This window comes from Piliocolobus tephrosceles, chromosome 2 (assembly GCF_002776525.5).
Source record: "Piliocolobus tephrosceles isolate RC106 chromosome 2, ASM277652v3, whole genome shotgun sequence".
NCBI lineage: Eukaryota > Metazoa > Chordata > Mammalia > Primates > Cercopithecidae > Piliocolobus > Piliocolobus tephrosceles.
In genome coordinates this window covers 158,742,882-158,766,815 of record NC_045435.1, presented here as the reverse complement: position 1 = coordinate 158,766,815, position 23,934 = coordinate 158,742,882, and the positions used below count along the sequence as shown (strand labels likewise).

At 37.7% G+C, this 23,934-nt stretch overlaps 1 protein-coding gene across 3 annotated transcripts in view; it reads left to right on the top strand.

Annotated features, from left to right (window-relative positions):
- The window catches only part of STAG1 (stromal antigen 1), a 404,632-nt gene that overhangs the window by 362,736 nt on the left and 17,962 nt on the right, over positions 1 to 23,934 (top strand). For all 3 annotated transcript variants that reach the window (XM_023187906.2, XM_023187905.1, XM_023187904.2), the window contains 6 exons: positions 1,563 to 1,655; positions 7,505 to 7,679; positions 9,676 to 9,815; positions 13,654 to 13,755; positions 17,827 to 17,975; positions 19,290 to 19,418. In XM_023187906.2, coding sequence (XP_023043674.1) covers positions 1,563 to 1,655; positions 7,505 to 7,679; positions 9,676 to 9,815; positions 13,654 to 13,755; positions 17,827 to 17,975; positions 19,290 to 19,418 — 788 coding nt within the window. The remainder of the gene's footprint in view (positions 1 to 1,562; positions 1,656 to 7,504; positions 7,680 to 9,675; positions 9,816 to 13,653; positions 13,756 to 17,826; positions 17,976 to 19,289; positions 19,419 to 23,934) is intronic.

Below are 23,934 nucleotides of genomic sequence, written 5' to 3'. Positions count from 1 at the left end.
CTTAAGTTTTCCAACAAGGGACCCATGTTTTCTCCTACCATAGCACTCCTTACACTAGATTGCAGTTGCGTGTTCCCTCATCTGTTTCTGTCAATGTATTTTGAATGTTTAAAATTAAAGAAGTTTCAGGAACGTTGAAGTTTAGTTATTAGATATTTATCTGCAGAAACATGAAAAGTTCTCAAGAGGGTGTCCTTTTTACTGCTGTGCACAAGATAAACTCGCTCCTTCTTACACATACTACCCTCATGTTAGCAAAAGGAAATATGTATGTAATTTTTGAAGTGTCATTATTTGAGATGTAAAGATCCCCAAAAAGACTCAGTGCTGTCATCTGTATAAAATAGAGTAGCTTAAAGAGTTTTAGTTGAGTACTTTTTAAGTGTTTCTACATTAGCCTTTGCTCAGGTAATTAGTCTTCATTGCTGTTTTAAATGTTAGTATCTGCATGTGTCTTACTCATTAGTCAGTGAGAAGAATATGAGTTCTTATATCAGATAGTCCTAGTTTCAACCGCTTGCTAATAATTACTGTTTGTTAGGATCAATATAAATACTAAACTATATAATAGTAAGCCCTTAAACCAGTGCCTGGTGGGTTGTAGGCACTCGATAAATTTAAAAAATTTTAAGACAGTGTCTTGCTCTGTCACCCAGGCTGGAATGCAGTGGCACAATTATGTCTCACTTCAGCCTTAACCCCATGGGTTCAAGTGATCTTCCTGCCTCAGCCTCCCCAGTAATTGGGACTACAGGCATTCTCCACCATGTGCAGCTAATTTTCTGTGTTGCCCACACTGGTCTCAAACTCTTGGATTCAAGCAATCCTCTCACCTGGGCCTCCCAAATCACTGGGATTACAGGCATAGGCCACTGCACCCGACTTGAAATTTCCTTTTGGACTTTTCAAATGTTCCTTATGGAATCTTATGTAGCCATCTAATTAAATCTGTTTACCCATCCAACCTTAGATTAAAGCCCATCCTCCTATGAAGATTTCTCCAACTTTGCTACAGTTAGAGTTAATACAATAACTTCATCTCCGTAATTGGTCTGTCTGCTAGAATGTTAACTATTTGAGGGCATGGCACTGTCTTACATTTATCTTTCTTCCCCTGACATTTTGCAGAGTGCTGAGATATAAGAGAATATAAGATAAATTCAGTATACGTTTGTCGCCTAATTGAGTTTTTTTCAGTGTGCTGCTCTGCCGCCTCACTTTACTAGCAGTAATGTGTGTCACAAGAATGACTAACAATCTTAATCATATTTATAAAGGATTTATATTTATAAACCATATTTATAAAGGAAATTTGTTGAAAGCAATCATATTGAGTATTCCATAGCTAACTCTTAACTGTTTTAGAGTGTCAGTGTCACTGCCCCTTCTGTTAGGACAGATAACTAAGAAATGACTACATTAAATGGTTCCCAACATTAAATTTGGTTATATGAATTTCCTTGAGAATAAGCCAGTTTTGCTATTTTCCACTTATTGTTTCTTCTAGATCAGTTTTCTGTGATCCTGTAATTCATTCTTGCAAATTTGAATGTGTCTTACAGGAGGATTTGTTGGTATTGAGGAAAACAGTGAAATCCTTTTTGGCTGTTTGCCAGCAGTGCCTGTCTAATGTTAATACTCCAGTGAAAGAACAGGTAAGAAATTATCAGTAAGAGCTCTCAATAAAATCAATTCAAATACAGTAATGAACATTAAGAAGATACAATTTTTGCCGGGCTCGGTGGCTCACGCCTGTAATCCCAGCACTTTGGGAGGCCGAGGCGGGCAGATCATGAGGTCAGGAGATAGAGACCATCCTAGTTAACAGGGTGAAACCCCGTCTCTACTAAATATACAAAAAAAAATTAGCTGGGCATGGTGGCGGGCGCCTGTTGTCCTAGCCACTCAGGAGGCTGAGGCAGGAGAATGGCGTGAACCTGGGAGGCAGAGCTTGCAGTGAGCCGAGATTGCACCACTGCACTCCAACCTGGGCGACAGAGTGAGACTCTGTCTCAGAAAAAAAAAAAAGAAGATACAATTTTTTTTATGGCAGTTCTTAGTACACATGTTCATTCCTAATATTTACTGGACCTAGAACAAGACTGTAGATGTGTGAATATTTATGTTATAAAGCAAGCTAACAAACTTATTATATAATATACATTCTTTCCTTTTACTTTCACAAGTATATTGTCATCAGCTGGAAGAGCAGGTTGAAATGTAGACTTTTTGACTCCTAAGAATTCTACACCAGAATGGCCCAGTGCAGTGGCTCACGCCTGTAATCCCAGCACTTTGGGAGGCCAAGGTGGGTGGATCATGAGGTCAAGAGATCAAGACTATCCTGGCCAACATGGTGAAACCCCATCTCTACTGAAAATACCAAAAAAAATTAGCCAGGCATGGCGGCAGGCACCTGTAATCCCAGCTACTTGGGAGACTGAGGCAGGAGAATCTCTTGAACCCGGGAGACGGAGGTTGCAGTGAGCCGAGATCATGCCATTGTACTCCAGCCTGGGCAAAAAGAGCGAAACTCTGTCTCAGAAAAGAAAAAAAAAAAAAAATTCTACAGAGAATATTGAGTGGGTAACGGACATATGACATACCTTTTTATCATCTTACCTTCAGCTCCTTCCCACACCAGTTAGAGTTTCTAACACATGCATGCCAACACTTTAGCCCCACATTGAAACTTTCCATACCACCTGCCCAAACAGCTGCCCATTGACCACCCAGAAGCCTAGTAATATGTACATTGGGTCTGCAGTATGCCTAAAGAAGAGGCCTTTGCAGGCTCAGACAACAGGCTCAGGACTGTTAGGGCAAGGAGTCTCTGAGTCCCTATACTTGGACAATGGCGTAGAAGTGGGGTTTGGTAAGCAGGTGGACATATCCCATTGGTCCAATAGATTCCTCATCTCTTGCAGAGGGGCATTGCCCAAAGAGGGTCAGGGTGGACCAGGGAAGTACTGTTTCCATGATGTGATTTTGTAAACTAGTTTTTAAATAGACTGTTGTATTGGGGAGTACATTTGTGTAAAACAGAATGTGTATTTTCCATACTATTTCTTATTTTGATATTGGACTATAGTCAGTTAATCTGGTGAAAGAGTACAGTATTACTTATCCTTTGCTATCTCTTCTTACAAATAGTGACAAATATCTTTATTGAGTTATCAGCATTTAACTTAAAATGGAAACAGAGATGGTCTTCCCTAAACCTTATTCTTTAAATATTCAGAAGACCACTTATGCTGTGGAGAAATACCCAGCTCTGCCTTTTATTTTATTTTTTTTAATTTTATTTTATTTTTATTTTATTTTGAGACGGAGTCTCCCACTGTCGCCTAGGCTGGTGTGCAGTGGCGCAAACTCGGCTCACTACAACCTCCACCTCTCGAGTTCAAGCAATTCTCCTGTCTCAGCCTCCCAAGTAGCTGGGATTACAGGCGCCCACCACCACACCTGACTAATTTTTTTGTATTTTTAATAGAGATGGGTTTCACTATGTTGGCCAGACTGGTCTCAAACTCCAGACCTCATGATCTGCCTGCCTTGGCCTTCCAAAGTACTGGGATTACAGGTGTGAGCCACTGCACGCAGCCTAGCTCTGCCATTTAAACCCCAAATCCAGTGTTTCTGCATCATACCTGCTTGGTGATGTCCAAAACTATGGCCTTCTGGTTAAAAAGTATTTCCTCTGGATTCTCTTTATGCTCCCCTTTTTTCAAATGGCTCTTTCTAAATACCTTAGTATATTTCATGGTTGTGCTGTCAGGGCGTGAATTGCCAAGACTGATGCTGCAGTTGGACAACCAGATATACAGGCATCCCAAACTAAATGCCAAAATTGTGTTTTCCCATAGAAATCAATTTTGGAGGGGGCAGTGTTAGTGGATTGTTGGGAGGTTTCAGAGCCCTCAATTATCCCACAACAAAATCTTTCCATTGTAACAAACTGATCAGACCCATTTATTTCACTCAATTCATTAAATAGGGCAAATTTGGCACCATACCTATAATGTGTACAAATGTATTCAAAGTTTCTTTATATAATTAAATTTGTTTGTAGGCCTTATTAGATACTGGTTTTTATATTAATGGTTTTCTAATACAGTCATGCACCACTTAACAACAGGGATACATTCTGAGAAATGTGTTGTTAGGCAATTTCATCATTGTATGACCATCATAAGAGTATATTTACACAAACAAATAGTATTGCCTACCACATGCCTTTGCTCTGTGGTATAGCCTATTCCTCTTAGGCTACAATCCTGTACTATACAATACTATACTGAGTACTATAGATAATTATAATACAATGGGTATTTATGTATCTAAACATATCTAAAATACAGTATAAAAGATTTAAAAATGGTACACTTACCATAGGAATGGAAGTAGCTCTGAGTGAGTGAGTGATTGGTGAATGAATAGGAAGGCCCAAGACATTACTATACACCACTGTAGACTCTATATGTACCATACACTTAGACTACACTAAATTAATTAAAATGTTTTTCTTGGCTGGGCGTGGTGGCTCATACCTGTAATCCCAGCACTTTGGGAGGCCGAGGCGGATGGATCACGAGGTCAGGAGATTGAGACAATCCTGGCTAACATGGTGAAACCCTGTCTCTACTAAAAATACAAAAATAAAATTAGCCGGGTGTGGTGGCGGGCACCTGTAGTCCCAGCTACTCGGGAGGCTGAGGCAGGAGGTGTAAACCCGGGAGGCAGGGAGCTTGCAGTGAGCCGAGATCTAGCCACTGCACTCCAGCCTGGGCGAAAGAGGGAGACTCCATCTCAACAACAACAAAAAAATGTTTTTCTTTCTTCAATAATTAATTAACCTTATCATACTGTAATTATTTTGCTTTATAAACTTTTTAATTTTTTTAACTTTTAAACTCTTTTGTAATAATACCTAACACACACACACATTAAACAGCTGTACAAAAATATATATATATATTTTTTTTTGAGACAGAGTTTTGCTCTTGTTGCCCAGGCTGGAGTACAGTGGCACAATCTTGGCTCACCCCAACCTCCACCTCCCAGATTCAAGCAATTATCCTGCCTCAGCCTCCCTAGTAGCTAGAATTAACAGACGTGAGCCACCACACCTTGTTAATTTTGTATTTTTAGTAGAGATGGGGTTTCTCCATTTTGGTCAGGCTGGTCTCGAACTCCTGACCTCAGGTGATCCGCCCACTTTGGCCTCCCAAAATGCCAGGATTACAGGTGTGAGCCATCGCACCCGACCAAAATATTTTTTTTCGTATATCCTTATTCTAGAAGCTTTTTTTATTTATTTTTTAAGACAGAGTCCCACTTTGTCACCCAGGCTGGAGGGCAGTGGTGTGATCTTGGCTCACCACATCCTCTGTCTCCTGGGTTCAAATGATTCTCATGCCTCAGCCTCTGAACATAATTGGGATTATAGGCGTGTGGCTACCATGCCTGGCTAATTTTTGTATTTTTTAGTAGAGACAGGGTTTCACCATGTTGCCAAGCTAGTCTCAAACTCCTGGCCTCAAGAAATCCACCTACCTCAGCCTCCCAAAGTGCTCGTATTAACAGGTGTGAACCACTGCATCCAGCCTATTTAATTTTTTAAAAAAACATTTTTGTTAAAAAATAAGAAACAGGCCAGGCGTGGTGGCTTATGCCTGTAATCCCAGCACTTTGGGAGGCTGAGGTGGGTGGATCGTCTGAGGTCAGGAGTTCGAGACCAGACTGACCACCAATATGTTGAAACCCCATCTCTACTAAAAATACAAAAAATTTAGCTGGGTGTTGTGGCATGCACCTGTAGTCCTAACAACTTGAAAGGCTAAGACAGGAGAATGGCCTGAACCCAGGAGGCGGAGGTTGCAGTAAGCCAAGATCGCGTCACTGCACTCCAGCCTGTGAGAAATGGGAAAATTCTTCAAAGATTATAAAAAGTCACAATTTCTTACTATAAGATTGCTATCCACTATTTGTGTGTGTGTGTGTGTGTTCTCAATCAGCTGCCCTAGCTTGCTCCAGCATGCCTGGACAGAAGTAGACAAGCTTCAGCCCATAGTGCATGCCATTCCTTATTTGGAGATGCTTCCTCAACTATCCCTGGGCAACTTCCTTTTCTTTCTTTGTTCTATCCCCCTTACCTAATTAAGAAAGTTTTAAACTAATAGCCAGTCGAGTAAAGTGTAAAATGTGAGGTCCTATTCCAGCCAATGGAAACTGGACACAGCAGTAGGGTAGACGTGTCAGTCTCCTTTGTTCGGTGTGCTCTCGTGACTGGACAGTTATTGAGTAGCACCCTTTCTGCAGAAAGTAAAGCTCGCCTTTACTTTCATTGTTCATTTGTTTCATCATTTGTTCCCGTGTTAATTATTTTTTTTGTGTGACACCAAAAACTTCATTCCCAGCAAGCCTGGGTGACAGAGCAGGACGCTGTCTTTAAAAAAAAAAGAAAAGAAACACACACATTAGCCTAGGCCTACAAAGTGTCATAATTACCATTATCAGTGTCTTCCACCTCCCACATGTCTCATTGGAACGTCTTCAGTGGCAGTATTTTGCATGGAGCTGTCCTATCCTATGATAACAATGCATTCTTCTGGAGTACCTCTTGAAGGACCTGCCTGAGGATGTTTCACAGTTAACTTTTTTCATAAGTAGGAGTACACTCTAAAATCATGATTAAAAGTGTAGAATAGTACAGTATAGTATAGTATAGTAAATACATATGCTGACAACATATTCATTATCCTCAAGCATTAGGTTCTGTACACAAGTTGTATATGCTATGCTATTATACGACTGGCATCATAATACAGCAGCATCACCACAAACAACATCACAACAAACTTGTGGGTAATGTGTTGCACCACAGGGTTATGTAGCTACTACATCGCTAGGTGATAGGAATTTTTCAGCTCCATTACAAGCTTATGGAATCCACCATCATGTATATGCAGTCCATTGTTGACGGAAACATCATTGTGCAGTAGTACACTGACAGAATTTTTTAACATTAGAATTTTTAGAAGTATTCATTATATTATGTTGAATTAGAGTTTCAAATTTTATGCTAATTTGGTTAAGCAATATACAATTGATTTCTAATCTTTGTTATAATCTGTTATATCAATTTTTTCCAGAGTTAAGTTAAACTCATTTTGTTCTTTTGACCTGTGATCAACACCTTGCTTAAACTCATTTTTTAAAAGTTCAAGTCAAACTATCTTAATGAGCTGTTTTTGAGTTGATACAGCAAAGTAAAAGAAATAGGTTATATTTGGGAAAAGTCTTAAATAAGACAAATGTTTAGTGAGAAAAAGTAATTTTATTAAATTTAGAAATTGCAACTAAATATTTGGAATTTAAATACTTAAAATTTATATTATGGTATTGCTGTTAAACTATGTTTTAATTTCATATGTTTTCATTAATGTTGACTTGTAGTTCCATTTGTGTAGTATTTTGCTGATGAATTGCCTTTGTATTCCAGGCTTTCATGTTACTCTGTGATCTTCTGATGATTTTCAGCCATCAATTAATGACAGGTGGCAGAGAGGGCCTTCAGCCTTTGGTGTTTAATCCAGATACTGGACTCCAGTCTGAACTCCTCAGTTTTGTGATGGATCACGTTTTTATTGACCAAGACGAGGAGAACCAGAGCATGGGTACTTGTAGCTATCATCTTGTCAATATTGATTTTGTTTTACCAACCCCAAAAGATAGGAGAAAAGAAACAAATTCAATTCTAAAAATTATCGAGATTTCTTTCTTTTAAAAAAGTTGGCTGGGTGCAGTGGCTGGCAGCAATAATCCTAGCACTTTGGGAGACCGAGGCAGGAGGATTGCTCGAACCCAGAAGTTCAAGAGCAGCCTGGGCAATATGGCGAGACCTTGTCTCTACAAAACAGAAAAAAACAAAAATTTTTTTAAAAAGTTAATAGTAGTTCAGAAACCAACAAGAATAAAAATGTACATAGTGAAGTCTCCCTCCTTTAACATTGTACCTCAGATCTTTTCCTGTCGTTATGTAAAGAGCTCTTTCTCGAACAGCTCTACAGCATTTCTTCATGTAGATATAGCATAATACATATAATCCATCTCACAAAAATTGACATATGGCTAGTTTCCAGTCATCAACTATTACAAACTATGGTGTAATGAATAGTAGTGTACATTTGTCATTTCCCACATGTACAAATGTGTATGTAGGATAGATGTTGTTTCTAATTGGCTATGTCCGGGTTCATACTTTTTCTAAAGGAAAGTATCCAGGTTCCGTTCTGTTCCTAAGTGGTCATTATGTATTACTTAACAAAACATAACTGTTTGGTATTAAATGCTGAAAAAGTGTTATCAAACCTCACTAGTGAAAATTGTGCTATGCCTGCAGAGTGGTAACTTAGCAATATTAGACTGAATTGTTAATGATTAGTTGTAAATAAGTGTCACTTAGAATAGGTTATTTGTGAAATAGATTATTTAAGCTCTGTAAAATAATGTAAGAAGTATATTTGATCGACAAATCTATTTGATGCTGTTCAGCTGTTCTTTTAGAACATTTTGGAAAATACTAGTCTGTAAAACAGTATGTTTATTTAGAGTATGTTTTCATCTCAAGAGACAAATTTACCTGCTACTTGTCTTAAGCAAAAAAATGTCCACTTGTCAAAACCACTGATGCTTCACAATAAAACTATTTAGTAGAAAGGAGAGACTGCCAGCAAATTCTTTTTATGAATCTATACATATAAGGAAGAGAAAAAAGAAGATAAGGGCAGGCCAGGACAGGAGAGGGTCAGTACGGAGCCTGAAACAAATGTTATCATCTGGAGTGTTGTTGGCATGTTTTTTCTAGGATTAGAAATAGAAAATCCAGTAGGGTCTGAAACTTATAAATTTAAGAAAGAAACACACTTGTTTTGAAAGTATTTGATAGGGCTTTAAAATTTTTTTCGATGTGCATAACATGGTTTGCAAAATATTTTGTTTCTCAGTTGATAATGTAACCATGTTTAGGATGAGCACTGAAAATTTAACTCATCCATATTTCCATTTCTTCCCTAAATATTTTTCTGAAAGAAAACTTTTTCCCTGTGTCTTAAAAATTTTCAGAAGTGTTCTCTCTGTGAGAATGTATTAACACATAAGGAATATTGAAATAAGAGAAGACAGCATTTTAAAGGTAAACAGATAATTTCACAGTATTGCTTCGACACAAGTATCAGAAAAACAATCTTTTTATACAGCTGTCCTTCAGTATTGTGGGGGATTGGTTCGAGGACTCCCACTCATACTAAAATCCATGGATGCCCAAATCTCTTAAATAAAATGGTATAGTATAGTCAGCCCTCCCTATCTGTGGGTTCTGCATCCACAGATAGGGAGGGTAGACTACATATGGTTTGCTTATCTTATTCAGTCTTTACTATGGTAATCTCCTAAGAAGATAGGAACCGTAGTACCTATTTAGTGTTTGATAAATAAGTAACTAAACACAGCACCCTAAAATAATTAATGTAACAGTTTTTGTCCCATCTAAAACTGATTTGTACTATTTGTGAAGTTATAATATTAAGCTAATTTTCAATTATACAGATTATCTGCATTGTTTTACGTGGATAAAGTACCAGAATTCATAACCAATTTATAATCTGTGTTTAGAGGGTGATGAAGAAGATGAAGCTAATAAAATTGAGGCCTTACATAAAAGAAGGAATCTACTTGCTGCTTTCAGCAAACTTATCATTTATGACATTGTTGACATGCATGCAGCTGCAGACATCTTCAAACACTACATGAAGGTATAGTTAAATATTCTTATTTTTCTCCTTCCTCTAACTGGCAGAGAAATTTGCAATTGAAAGGGTGAAGACAGAAGCTAAAATTGACAGCTTTTCACCTATGTAATGTGGATGATTTTATGATAAAGTTTCTCTCTTTTATATAAGCTTTTTATCAGTCTGTACTATTATATCCGTTCCACTGAGTAGGAGTTCGAGCATTTATATGAAAGAACATACTTTTTAGCTACTTTCATAAGCTCCATTTTGTTCCTGACCCTCTGAAAAAGCAGTGCTCAGAACTCTTCTTGATGTGGCCCAACAGGCACAGATGGGAGGAAATACTTCTCAGTTTTCCTGTATTTGCCTTGTTCCTGTGTCACAGAGAATGTTCTCTTTTGCCTCTATTTAGAATTTTGTATGTGCCATTTGATCTACTTGTGTCTTCATGTTTGGATATGGTCCAATTCCAGTTATGATATAGTAGCTGATTTATCATATTTTGCTGAACAGCTGTAGCGTGATGAGTAATGTGCTGGTAGCCAGAGGTTTAAGTAAGACATGATTTCTGCACTAAGGCGCTTACAGATTAAGAGTTAACTAATATGTAGGCCGGGCGCAGTGGCTCAAGCCTGTAATCCCAGCACTTTGGGAGGCCGAGGCGGGCGGATCACTAGGTCAGGAGATCAAGACCATCCTGGCTAACACGGTAAAACCCCGTCTCTACTAAAAAATACAAAAAACTAGCCGGGCAAGGTGGCGGGCGCCTGTAGTTGCAGCTGCTCGGGAGGCTGAGGCAGGAGAATGGCATAAACCTGGGAGGCAGAGCTTGCAGTGAGCTGAGATCCGGCCACTGCACTCCAGTCTGGGCGACAGTGCGAGACTCCGTCTCAAAAAAAAGAGTTAACTAATATGTAAACATAATGTAGCATACTGATAATGAATGACTGCCATGTGTTCATGCCATTTATATTTGAGACACTGTTCTAAGACTTTCACATTATCATTGATCTTTCTAATAACCCTGTGATGTAAGAAATAGTATCATCATTTACATATAAGGAAACTAAGGATCAAGAGGTAAACCTTCCAAGGTCACACACAACTATTAAAGTAACAGAAACTGGGATTTTATTTTAGGCTTGTCTAACTTCGAAACTTAGCTCTTTTCACTGGACCACAAAGCTTCAGCATGATTATTGTTGTGATAGATGTATAAATTACTAACCTAACACCAAATATAGAGAGAGACTTAAGTGAGAGGAACAAGAGAAGAATTCCTAAAGCTAATATGTAAACAGAGTTGCATAGATGAATAGGAGCTTACTAGATGAGCATGGGAAGGAAGACAAGCCCTTGCCAAGACAGCAGCATAAATATACCTACCTGTTTCAGCTCATTTTTCTCTATGTAGTCCACAAAGAAATCATGAAAGAGCTTGTCAAACTAATTATTGATATCCAAATAGACTGTGATATTTGCATGTTGAACCTTTCTAAAAGAAAATGTCATGATCTGTTAGTAAACTTCTGCTTGCTTCTAATGACCATTTCCTTTCCAAATATTTGCAGGCATTACATTTAATAATGTATTCTGTAATCTTAGGCTCAGCATCAAGCTCACTGATGGTATTGTTCAGAATAGTTATTCCTCATCCTGATTTTCCATCAGTCACCTGGAACATTATTGCAAATTGCATGTTCCTGGGTCCCACTCAACCTAATGAGAAATATCTAGGGTGGATCCCAGGCATTTGTGGAGGAGGGGTTAATTTTCCATATAACCGTTCCCTTTGGAAAATCAGAACTATGATTATCTTTCTCTGTCCTCTAGCATCTTTCCTAGTCTTCACCATTTCTTAAAGAGCAGAAAGTTTCCATAATCTCCACAAGTTTTGTTAAGACACAATTCATCTGGCCTAGGAAACTAATTCAGTTCGGAACAACTTGATGCTTTCATTATCTCTTCACTAAACCTGGATGTTAGTTCCATTTTATAAGTGTTTATCCTACCCTTTTTATATAGTTTTCTCTTTAGCAGGAAATAAAGAGGCATAAAATGTGTTGAGTTCTGGTTTTTCCTGGTAATCCTTTAACAATAGTTGATTGGTTCCAAGAAGCGAGTCTTATTCAGAATTTTTATCATCCTTAACCCAAGAAGCGAGTCTTATTCAGAATTTTTATCATCCTTAACATTTCAGGGACACTTCTGTTCATTATAGGCTCTAACCTTTTTGTGAGTATCGTAATAGCTATTTGCTCTTCTGATATATGGCTATGTGGCTTTTCCTCCAACTTTTGTACATAATTAGTTCAATCTGAACTTAAAAGAAATCTGCCTGCTCCAGTACTTTAGTATTTTGATATATCTTTTTTTCTTCATTGAGATAATTCTTCTTTGCACTAAAAGGATGATCCTTTTGAGCTGTTCGCCTTTTAGCATTTCACATCGTGGAAACATACCTACGTTTTTGAGATTTTGAAAATCTAATTGCCAAACTGTTACTAATCACTTCTTCACATAGGCTGTAGACTTTAGCTTGGAAACAATATCCAGATTTAATGGTTTTAAATGAAACCTTTTGATTATTTACTCACAGAAAAAATTCTTTAAATCTTGTGTCAAAAAACTGAATTATAACTTTTCCCAGTCACTGCTGAAAATGTCTGTGTTTTACTTTTTTATATTTCGATAGTAAAATATAGACATGTTGATAGGGGTTTGGGGGATGAGATAGTACACAAAGTATTAAATGAAGAGTTAAGTCTGTTACCCTAATCCCCCCTTCCCCCTGTTTAGGCCCACCCCCCGGAAGTAAGCAGTTTTAATTGTTTTGGTTTTAGTTCTTCAGGAGACTTCTACCAAAATTCTGTTTCTTGATCTGTACCTTTTAGATGTTGTCTGTTCAATCATGTTTTAAAGAATGGGTCTGGGCACAGTGGCTCACGCCTGTAATCCCAGCTCTTTGGGAGGATGAGGCTGGTGGATCACTTGAGGTCAGGAGTTCAAGACCAACCTGGCCAACATGGTGAAACCCCATCTCTACTGAAAATATAAAAATTACCCAAGCATGGTGGCACACACCTGCTGTCCCATCTACTTGGGAGGCTGAGGTGGGAGAATCGCCTGAACCCAGGAGGCAGAGGTTGCAGTGAGCCGAGTCATGCCATTGCACTCCAGCCTGGGCAACAGAGTGAGACTTCATCTCAAAAGCAAATAAAAACAAAAACAAAAAACAAGAATGGACAAGGCGAGGTGCAGTGGCTCATGCCTGTAATCCCAGCATTTTGGGAGGCTGAGGTGGGTAGCTCACTTGAGGTCAGGAGTTCAAGACCAACCTGGGCAACATGGCAAAAACTCCATCTCTACAAAAAAAAAAATTTTTTTTTTTTTAATTAGCCAGGCGTGGTGGCACACGCCTGTGGTCCCAGCTATTTAGGAGGCTGAGGTGGGAAGATCACCAGAGCCCAGAGTTGAAGGCTTCAGTGAGCTACAATCACACCACTGCACTCCAGCTTGGGTAAGGTAACAGAGTGAGACCCTGTATCAAACATGAAAAAACAAGAATGGGGAATTTTTCTCACCACCTCTCTTCCTGGAATTCCCAGCTTTTTTGGTTTTACTAATATTAGTTCATAATCTTAAACATCAAATGTGCATTCCTTTAACTTTAGACAGTTATTTAACTCCTATAATGTTTAAGATGAAGAAATTAAACACTTGTTTATTTACCTTTCCTTTCACCAACCTGTTCTTTTTTTTTTTTTTTTTCATTTTCAAAGGAGATGATACCAACCTATTCTTTATGTCATGAAATTTCAATAATTTTAAAGCTATGTTTTCTTTTTTTCCCTCACAGTATTACAATGACTATGGTGATATTATTAAGGAAACACTGAGTAAAACCAGGCAGATTGATAAAATTCAGTGTGCCAAGACTCTCATTCTCAGTTTGCAACAGGTAAGAAATTTGGAGAGAGGGAGACAAATAATAGAAATAACATTAATTGCACTTCTCTGTGCTTAATATTTGCTAGGTATCTTGTCTCATTTAAACTAGATCATTTTATATAGTTTTGTCAGTGCATTATGGTGGATATTTTCTGGTGCAAAGACATAGGTTAGGTGTCTTTTCTTTTGGAAGAAAATCCTAGAGTTCATATTTCAAATAGATGTAACCCTAAGGTGGTTTATTCTTGGACTAGATGAAATGTGAAATTGGAAATTTAAAAAGTAATAATTTAAGAAGAAAAATATAAAAAGTATTTCATGAGGAAGGGTAGCAGGAGATAAAATGTTTTTCATATTGCGTAAATAAGATTTCTAATAAATGCTTAGTAATTTAAAATTATTTCAGGAGGCCTGGTGGATATATATATATGTGATATGTGCATATTTATAAATACATAATATATATATGTCTGTATGTAGTTTATGATAAAAGTCTCATATCAGTGGCAAAAGCATTGGGACTATTCAATAAATGGTGATGGGTCAGCTGACTGTGTATTTGGAAAAATAGCTGTTTATAGTCCTACCTAATGTGTATCCACAATAACTACTAGATGGTTTATATATAAAAGGCCAAAAGTAAGGGTTTATGAGAAAATAAGAGGATATTTTTTAAATCCTCTTTCTAAAGAAGTCACAAAGTTAAAAATCGATGATCTGTTCTTCTTCTTTTTTTTTTTTTTGTAGAGATGTGTTTCGCCATGTTGGCCAGGCTGGTCTCAAACTCCTTGGCCTCAAGTGATCCACCTGCCTTGGCCTCCCAAAGTGCTGGGATTATAGACATAAGCCACCTTGCCCCAGCCAATCTGTATAAATTTATATAGATTAAATAGATGTATACATCAATCTGCACTTTGAGCAAAGTTAAAAAAAAAATGACAGATGGGGGAAATATTTTCAGTCTTACATAGCAAATCCTACAGATCAGTAAGAAAGATAAATAAATCCCATAGAAAAGTGAGCAAGGGACATGAAAAAGGCACTTTTCCAAGGAAGAATCTTACAAACCAGTAAACATGAAAAGAGGCATTAGGCTAGCGCAGTGTCTCACACCTGTAATCCCAGCACTTTGGGAGGCCGAGGCGGGTAGATCACCTGAGGTCAGGAGTTCAAGACCAGCCTGGCCAACATGGTGAAACCCCGTCTCTACTAAAAATACAAAAAATTAGCTGAGCGTTGTGGTGGGTGCCTGTAATCTCAGCTACTCAGGAGGCTGAGGCAGAAGAATCAATTGAACCCAGGAGGCGGAGGTTGCAGTGAATCGAGATCATGCCAGCCTGGGCAACAGAAGTGAAACTGTGTCTCAAAGAAAAAGAAAGGAAAGAGGCATTAATTATATATAACATAAATAATTAATAATTAATAAAAGCCAAGCACATTGGCCCGCACATGTAATTCCAGCACTTTGGGAAGCCAAGGCAGGCGAATCGCTTGAGCCCATGAATTCAAGACCAGCCTAGGCAACATGGCAAGACCCCCGTATCTAAAAACAAAAACAAAAATAGCCAGATGTGTTGGCACGCACCCTGTAGTCCCAGCTACTCGGGAGGGTAAAGTGAGAGGATGGCTTGAGCCTGGGAGGTCAAAGCTGCAGTGAGTTATGATTGCACCACTGCATTCCAGCCTAGGTGACAGAGTGAGACCCTATTTCTAATAATTATTATTAATGAAATACAAATTTAAATGGATACTTATTGCTCAACAGATTGGCATGAATTAAAATGATTGATAAAGATATAGAGGAAAAGGCCCCTTTTGAAAACTGCCTTCTTAGAAGACAGTTTTGTAGTATATTCCAAAATTGAAGATACATATTCCCTTTAAACCAGTAATTTTGCTTCTAGGTATGTACATGGATATGCACAGGTGTGTACCAATAAATATATGTAAAAGATGTTTTATTGCAGCAGTCTGTATAATAGTAACAAACTGGAAATAGTCTAAATGTCTGTCAACAGGGGAATGGTTAAATAAACTGAGCTAGATAAAGGATTTTTAAGACAAAATATTGAGTGAAAAATAAGTTTCAGGACAAATGCAGTATGCTACTATTTATGTAAAAATAAAAACTTTAGCTGTAAATGTAATATATCTATACTGATCTAGAAAACTTTCAGACTTTAAACACCAGTTACCTTTGGAGAGAATAATGGTATTAGGTAGAAGAGAGAAAGAAGAACTTTTACTTTGATATTGTTTGAATTTTTCACAACAAAATGTGTTCTTTGTATTCACTTTAAATGTATACTTTAAGTTTTAAAGTTTAAAGCTATTGTATATACCAATATGTGAAAACATTTTAAAATTTAAGAATTTATAAACAGCCTGTAATCCCAGCACTTTGGGAGGCCGAGGTGGGCGGATCACAAGATCAGGAGATCGAGACCATCCTGGCTAACACGGTGAAACCCTGTCTCTACTAAAAACCATCCTGGCTAACACGGTGAAACCCCATCTCTACTAAAAATACAAAAAATTAGCTGGACCTAGTGGTTGGTGCCTGTCGTCCCAGCTACTCAGGAGGCTGAGGCAGGAGAATGGCATGAACCCTGGAGGTGGAGCTTGCAGTGAGCCGAAATCACGCCACTGCACTCCAGCCTGGGTGACAGAGCGAGACTCCTCGAAAAAAAAAAAAAAAAAAATTATAAACAATCATCTGTGAATAAATTTGAAGTCCCTAGAAGAACTATTCCTCCAGTAATGACACAGCAAATAGTTCAGGCCAGTCTATTGCTGAAGAAAACTAAAAAGGTGCAGAACATATTAGCACCCAGGAGCTATTTCAGTAAATCAAGTGTGATTAGCATTGAGAGATTGGGAGGTGAGAAACTGAAGAAAAGAAATGTCAACAATACTCTTCAGGACCTTTGCTATAAAGGGAATCAGAGAAATGGGTTAGTAGCTGGCAGAGGAAATGGGGTCAAGAAGTTAAGAGTATTTTTAAGATGTATGCATCTAGTACAGAAGGAATAGTTTAGGAGGCAGGAGAGAGCCATAAACACAAGAACAAAACTATTGAGCAGGTGAAACCTTATATACTGCCTTCTTGTCTAATACGTAGGGAGTGGCTTTAGATGACAGTTCACCCTTCATAACAGGAGGAAAGGTAGATGTCTACAGATGCAATTCAGTTTTTAGATTTGTGGAATAATGATTGCTTGTATATTACCTCCAGGGTTCTGTTTTTGTTGTTATTTTCACAGAAAATAGCTAACAGATATGCAATTTATAAAACTCCACCCAGCTTAAGAACTTTTTGGTGTATTTTGTTACTGAGTGGGAAAAATCATAGCCCCATGTATGCACATGGTCTTCTTTTATATAATGTTCTTGTTTGAAATATAATAAGTGAAAAAAAAAACCTCTTAACCCTGTGTGTCATATATTGTCATTCCTGTAAAAACAATAACAAAAAGAATAGATGTTTATAAATATATAGTGTACTTCTATAAATACATTTCTTTTTCCCATCTCAAAATACGTTCTTTTGGCCAGGTGGGGTGGCTCATGCCTGTAATCCCAGTACTTTGGGAGGCCAGGGCAGGCAGATCACTTGAGGACAGGAGTTTGAGACCAGCCTGGCCAAGATCTCTACTAAAAATGTGAAAAGTTAGATGGGCATGGTGGTACACGCCTATTATCCCAGCTACTCAGGAGGCTGAGGCATGAGAATCGCTTGAACCCGGGAGGCAGAGGTTGCAGTGAACTGAGATTGCACCACTGCACTCCAGCCTCCGTGACAGAGCGAGACTCTCTCAATTAAAAAAGAATGTATTTTTTAAATTATTATTAGAAACAAATTTCTGTCTGCATTTAATCACACCACTAGCATGAAAATTAACTCAAGCTATTAATAATAGACAATTTGTAGAAAGGGAACAGAGTAGCTAAAGTTCAATGCAAGGAGAGAAACCTTTCACCTTATACCTTTTACATATTTTTTAATTACCCATTCTGAAAATAAATAAAATTTTTAAAATTCTGAGCTATAGGTTTTTTCCTCTTTTTTTCTTTCTACCAGTTATTTAATGAACTTGTTCAAGAGCAAGGTCCCAACCTAGATAGGACATCTGCCCATGTCAGTGGCATTAAAGAACTGGCACGTCGCTTTGCCCTTACATTTGGATTGGACCAGATTAAGACACGAGAAGCAGTTGCCACACTTCACAAGTGAGTGAGATAAACACTTTGTTATACAGAATCTGGTTTACTTCAATTTTAATGAAATAACTGTTATTTGACCCATTTTTAAAGTGACAATTGATAGAATTTTAAGTTACAAGAACTTTAGAGATTATCTAGTTTAGAGATTCTAAACTGGGAGGACGTTTTTAATTTGAAACAACTTAAACCACCCATTTGTTCATCTTACAAAATATAGAAAGCAAAATTTAATAATATATTATTATCTGGTCTGTCAGTAAGAAAACAGTGGGTTTGAGAGACTATACAGGCTGGGTGTGCTGGTTCACACCTGTAATCCCAATGCTTTGGGAGCCCAAAGCAGGAGGATCATTTGGGGCCTGGAGTTCGAGACTAGCCTGGGCAATAGAGTAAGACTCTGTCTCCTACAAAAAATAAAAAAGAGCCAGGCATAGTGGCATGTGCCTGCAGTCCTAGCTACTTGGTAAGCTGAGCCAGGAGGATCACTTGATGAGACTGGGAGTTTGAGGTTATAGTGAGCTATGATTGTACCACTGCCCTCCAGCCTGGAAAACAGAGTGAGACCCTGTCTCTGAAAAAATAATTATAGAATTATTTGTTAAGACCATACAAAACTGGTTCGGGGTTCATTATTGTGAAAACAGAAGTAACAGAAAACCTTTAGTAAACGCATACAGCTTGGTACCATTACCAGCTCCAAGAAGCAAATATTCTGGCAATCTATTAATAATTCTGTTTCCAGGGTGTCTTGTTACCTCTAAAAACTACACATAGGGGGCCAGGCGCCGGTAGCTCACGCCTGTAATCCCAGCACTTTGGGAGGCCAAGGGAGGCCAATTGCTTGAGCCCAGGAGTTTGAGACCAGTCTGGGCAACATGGCGAAACCCCATCTCTACAAAAAAATGCAAAAATTACCCAGGTGTGGTGGCATACATGTGCAGTCCCAGCTACTCGGGAGGCTGAGGTGGGAGAATCACCTGAGCCCAGGAAGTCAAGGCAGTGAGCCATGATAGCACCACTGCACTCCAACCTGGGCAGTGAGTGAGACCTTGTCTCAAAAAAAAAAAAAAAAAAAAATACACATAGGAATTTAGCTTTGTTGCTCTGTAGCTACTTTTTGTATGTTTTTCCCACCTTACAGTTTTGTACTATAAATATACACAAATATGTCCTATATATTCACATTAGTTTATTTGAATTTATCAGATTTTACTACCTTTTGTGATGATTTTACTACCTTCACAAATATTTGTGTAATGTTAACCAATTGAGAGAACTACACTATCTGGAAAAGTAAGTTGATATTTTCTTTTACTTCAGGGATGGCATAGAGTTTGCATTTAAATACCAAAATCAGAAAGGACAAGAGTATCCACCTCCTAATCTGGCTTTTCTTGAAGTACTAAGTGAATTTTCTTCTAAACTTCTTCGACAGGACAAAAAGACGGTGTAAGTTGCACATTACAAGAGAAGTGGTTTTTATAATAACACTGTTGTAAATGTTTATTTTTTGAAAAATTTTTAATCATTTGGATATCTTTACTCTTGACAATTTAGGCTCTGATAGTTTAAGGAATTATAGTTTTCCTTTAAGCATTTATATAGTAGTAATTTCACTGCTTATCTTTTAGTACCCTAGAATCTGCAACATGAAATTAAGCAGGTGGAAATTATTTCTTATTATGCAGTCATAGATGTATGAACATTGGCTTAGCCATTGTGTAACTCTTCCTTCTTTCCTTTTATAATAATTTCATTTAAAAGACTGATTTTTTTCATATTTGCTTTTTTTGATTATTGATAACAGTTTAAAGAAATATATATGTAATTTCAAAAGAAAATCTTGATTGGGTAAGTTTATTTAAAACCAAACCAGAAAACTTTTCTAGGCTGGGCACAGTGGCTCACACCTGTAATCCCGGCACTTTGGGAGGCTGAGGCAGGAGGATCACCTGAGGTCAGGAGTTCAAGACTAGCCTGGCCAACATGGGAAAACCCCATCTCTATTAAAAATACAAAAACATTAGCTAGGCATGGTGGTGCGCACCTGTAGTCCCAACTGCTCAGGAGGCTGATGCGCAAGAACCGCTTGAACCCAAGCGGCAGAGGTTGCAGTGAGCTGCGGTCGTGCCACTCCACTCCGGCCTGGGTAATAGAGCAAGACTCTGTCTCAATAAAAAATTTTAAAAAAAATTTTTTTAGAGGATAATACTATAATGAATCCTAAATTTTATAAACTGATAAGACAGAGAGTGCTTTATAATATTCTAGCTGCGTGCAGTGATTCACGCCTGTAAGGAGGCTGAAGCAGGAGGATTGCTTGAGTCCAGGAATTCAAGACCAGTGCTGGCAACGTAGCAAGATCCCATCTCTATAAAAAATTTTAAAATTAGCCAGGTGTGGTGTATACCTGTAGTACCTATAGTCCCAGCTACTTGGGAGGCTAAGATGGGAGAATCACTTGAACCCAGGAGTTTGAGGCTGCAGTGAGCTATGATTATGCCACTTCATTCCAGCCTGGGCGACAGTCTGGGGAGCCTGTCTCAGTCAATTGATTTTTTAAAAAATAACAAGATTCTAAATAAATAGAATTTTGGAGAGAGAGTTAATATTTATATGAATATAAGTGGTAGTTCTAAGTAAAGATGTTGATGTCATGTAGATCAGAAAATATTAAGCGCCTAGTATGGTCAGCCCCTGTTGTAAAGCTTAGGCTCTAATGCAGGGCGGCAGAGCATAAACGGGCAGATGGCCAGGCTCAGTGGTTCCCACCTGGAATCCCAGCTATTCCGGACCTGAGGTGGGAGGATTGTTTGAGGGCAAAAGTTTGAGAGCAGCCTGGGCAAGATAGTGAGACTGTCTCTTAAAAAAAAAAGGCAGACAAACAGGAGAGTTTCAGGCACTGAAATGGGGTAATATGATAGACAGAGACAGGTGTTGAATATTAGTGGGAGTGGTTTGAAAACATTTTCAATACAGACATTTACAGCTATACATTTTCCTCTGAACATTACCTTAGCTGCATCTTGTAAGTTTTGATATGTTTCATTTCCATCTCAAAGTATTTTCTCATTTCACTTATTTCTTCTTTAACCTATTGGTTATTCAGGAGTATTTTGTTTAATTTTTATGTATTTCTGTATTTCCAGATTTTTTTTCTGTTACTGGTTTCTTCATTTCATTGTGGTCAGAGACATGCATTGTATTATTTTAATCCTTTTAAATTTATTGAGACTTGTTTTATGGACCAACATATGGTCTTAGAGACTGTTCCATATATCACTTGAGAAAATGTGTTACCCTTCTGTTTTTGGTTGGAGTTTTTGTTCTGTAGATATGTGTTCCGTCTAATTAGCTTATAGTTTTGTTTATAGTGCTTTTCAGGTCTTCAATGTTCTTGTTAATCTTTTGCTTAGTTGTCCTATTCATTTTTGAAAGTGGGATATTGAAGTCTCCAAATATTACTGTTGAATTTTCTATTTGTCCCTTCAGTTCTGTCAGTTTTTGCTTCATATTTTTTCGGGCTCTCTTGTTGAGTATATATCCATTTTTTTTTTTTTTTTTTTTTTTTAAAGACAGAGTCTCACTCTGATGCCCAGGCTGGAGTGCAATGGCTCAATCTTGGCTCACTGCAATCTCTGCCTCCTGGGTTCTGGTGATTCTCCTGCCTCAGCCTCCTGGGTAGCTGGGACTATAGGCGCGTACCACCACACCTGGCTAATTTTGTATTTTTAGTAGAGATGGGGTTTCACCATGTTGGCCAGGCTGGTGTTGAACTCTTGACCTCAAGTGATCTGCCCACCTGGGCCTCCAAAGTGCTGGGATTACAGGTGTGAGCCACCACGCCTGGCCTGTATATACATTTTTAATTGTTATGTCTTCCTGACCAATTGAGTCTTATTCTAAAGTGTCATTCTCTGTCTCTAAGACATTTTTGTGTCATATTACTATAACCACTCCAGCTTTATTTTGACTACTGTTTTGCATGGTACACCTTTTTTTTTCCATCCTTTCACTTTCTGCTTTTGTAGCTTTTCATCTAAAGTGTTTCATATAGACAGCAAATTGAATCATGTGTTTTTAAATTCAACCTGACATTCTCTATTATTATGCTTTTTGTTTTTTATGTATGTCTCCTGGGGTTTTTGTTTCTGTTTTTGTTTTTGATTTTTGGGGGTAGGGGTTTGGTTCTCCTTTACTGCCTTCTTTTATATTAAATGTATGTTTTCTAGTGTATCATACTAATTCCTTTAATTAATCTTTAATTGTATTTTCTTAGTTATGTTCCTAGTGGTCTTACCAGGCCTTACAGTATACATCTTATCAAAATTTACTGGCCAGGTGCAGTGGCTCACGCCTATAATCCCAGCACTTTGGGAGGCTGAGGTGGGCAGATCACTTGAGGTCAAGAATTCAAGACCAACCTGGCCAACATGGTGAAACACTGTCTCTACTAACAATACAAAAATTAGCCGGGCATGTTGGCACATGCCTTTAATCCAAGTTACTTGGGAGGCTAAGGTGGGAGAATTGCTTGAACCTCAGGGGGCAGAGGTTGCAGTAAGTCAATATCGTGCCACTGCACTCCACCCTGGATGATAGAGTGAGATTCCACCTCAATAAAACAAAATTTACCTAAGGTCTATCCTGGTTTATTCTAAGGAAATACAGAAACTTTAATTCTATATAAATCCATTTCCTTCCTCCTTTTTTGGCTATTCTTGTTATACATGGTCCATCTATATATATTAGAAACCCAATAATAAACTGTTATAATTATACATGAGATAATCTTTTATAGAAACTGAGAAAAGAAAGGAAAGCAAGTATGTGTTTATAGAGTTTGTTATATTAATCTTCCTATTTACCATTTTTCTGGTTTTCTTCATTTCTTCCTGTGGATTCGAATTGCCATCTAGTATCATTCCTATATTCAAATACAGCTTCTCTTTCACTCACTTTTGTGCTTATTGTCAAATATATTACATTTCTATGTTATTGACCCAACAATACAGTAATATACATATTGTTTTATATATTTGCTTTTTAAATCAGTTAAGAGAAAAGGGATACAAAATTTGTAATTATACTTTTATAACTACCTACAAATTACCTTTACTGGCACTCTTTGTTTTTTCATGTAAATTCAAATTACCCTGTGATGACATTTGCTTTCAGCTTGACTAACTTCCTTCAGTAGGCAGGTCTGATAGCAACAAATTCTCTCAAGGGTGGCTCATGCCTGTAAACCCAGCATTTTGGGAGGCTGAAGCAGGAAGATTGCTTGAGCCCAGGAGATTGAGGTTACAGTAAGCGATGTAAGATTCTCGTTTGATAGTTTTTTTACTTTCAACACTTTGACCATGTCATCCCACTGCCTTCTGGCCTCTATTGTGAGCCAGGTGATAAGAATTGATCATTCATTTTATTGGATTTTCTTTGTATGTAGTGAATTACTTTTCTTTTACTACTTTCATGATTTTCTTTTTGTCCTTGGCTTTCAGCATTTTTCCTATGATGAATCCATGTGTGAATCTCTTTGCATTTATCCTGTTTGGAGTTCATTGAACTTTTGGATGTATAAAATTAGTTTTTCATCAAACTGGGCAAGTTTTTAGCCATTATTTCTCCTAAATTTTTCTGCTTTTTCGTCTGCTATCTTGGTTACTCCCATTACACACATGTCAGTATATTTAATGGTATCCCATACTTTTCTCAGGCTCTGTTCATTTTTGTTTATTTTTCCTCTCTCTCTTCTTCAGATGGCATAACCTCTTGATATATCATCAAATGTGGTGTTTCTTGCCTTTGTCAGCTCAGATCTATTGTCAAGCCACTATAGTACATTTTTAATTTCGATTATACTTTCAACTGCAGAATTTCCATTTGGTTCTTTTTTTTAATTCATATTCTTTACTTCCTGAGAGATATTGTCATCATACTGACTTTTTTTTTTTTTTTTTTT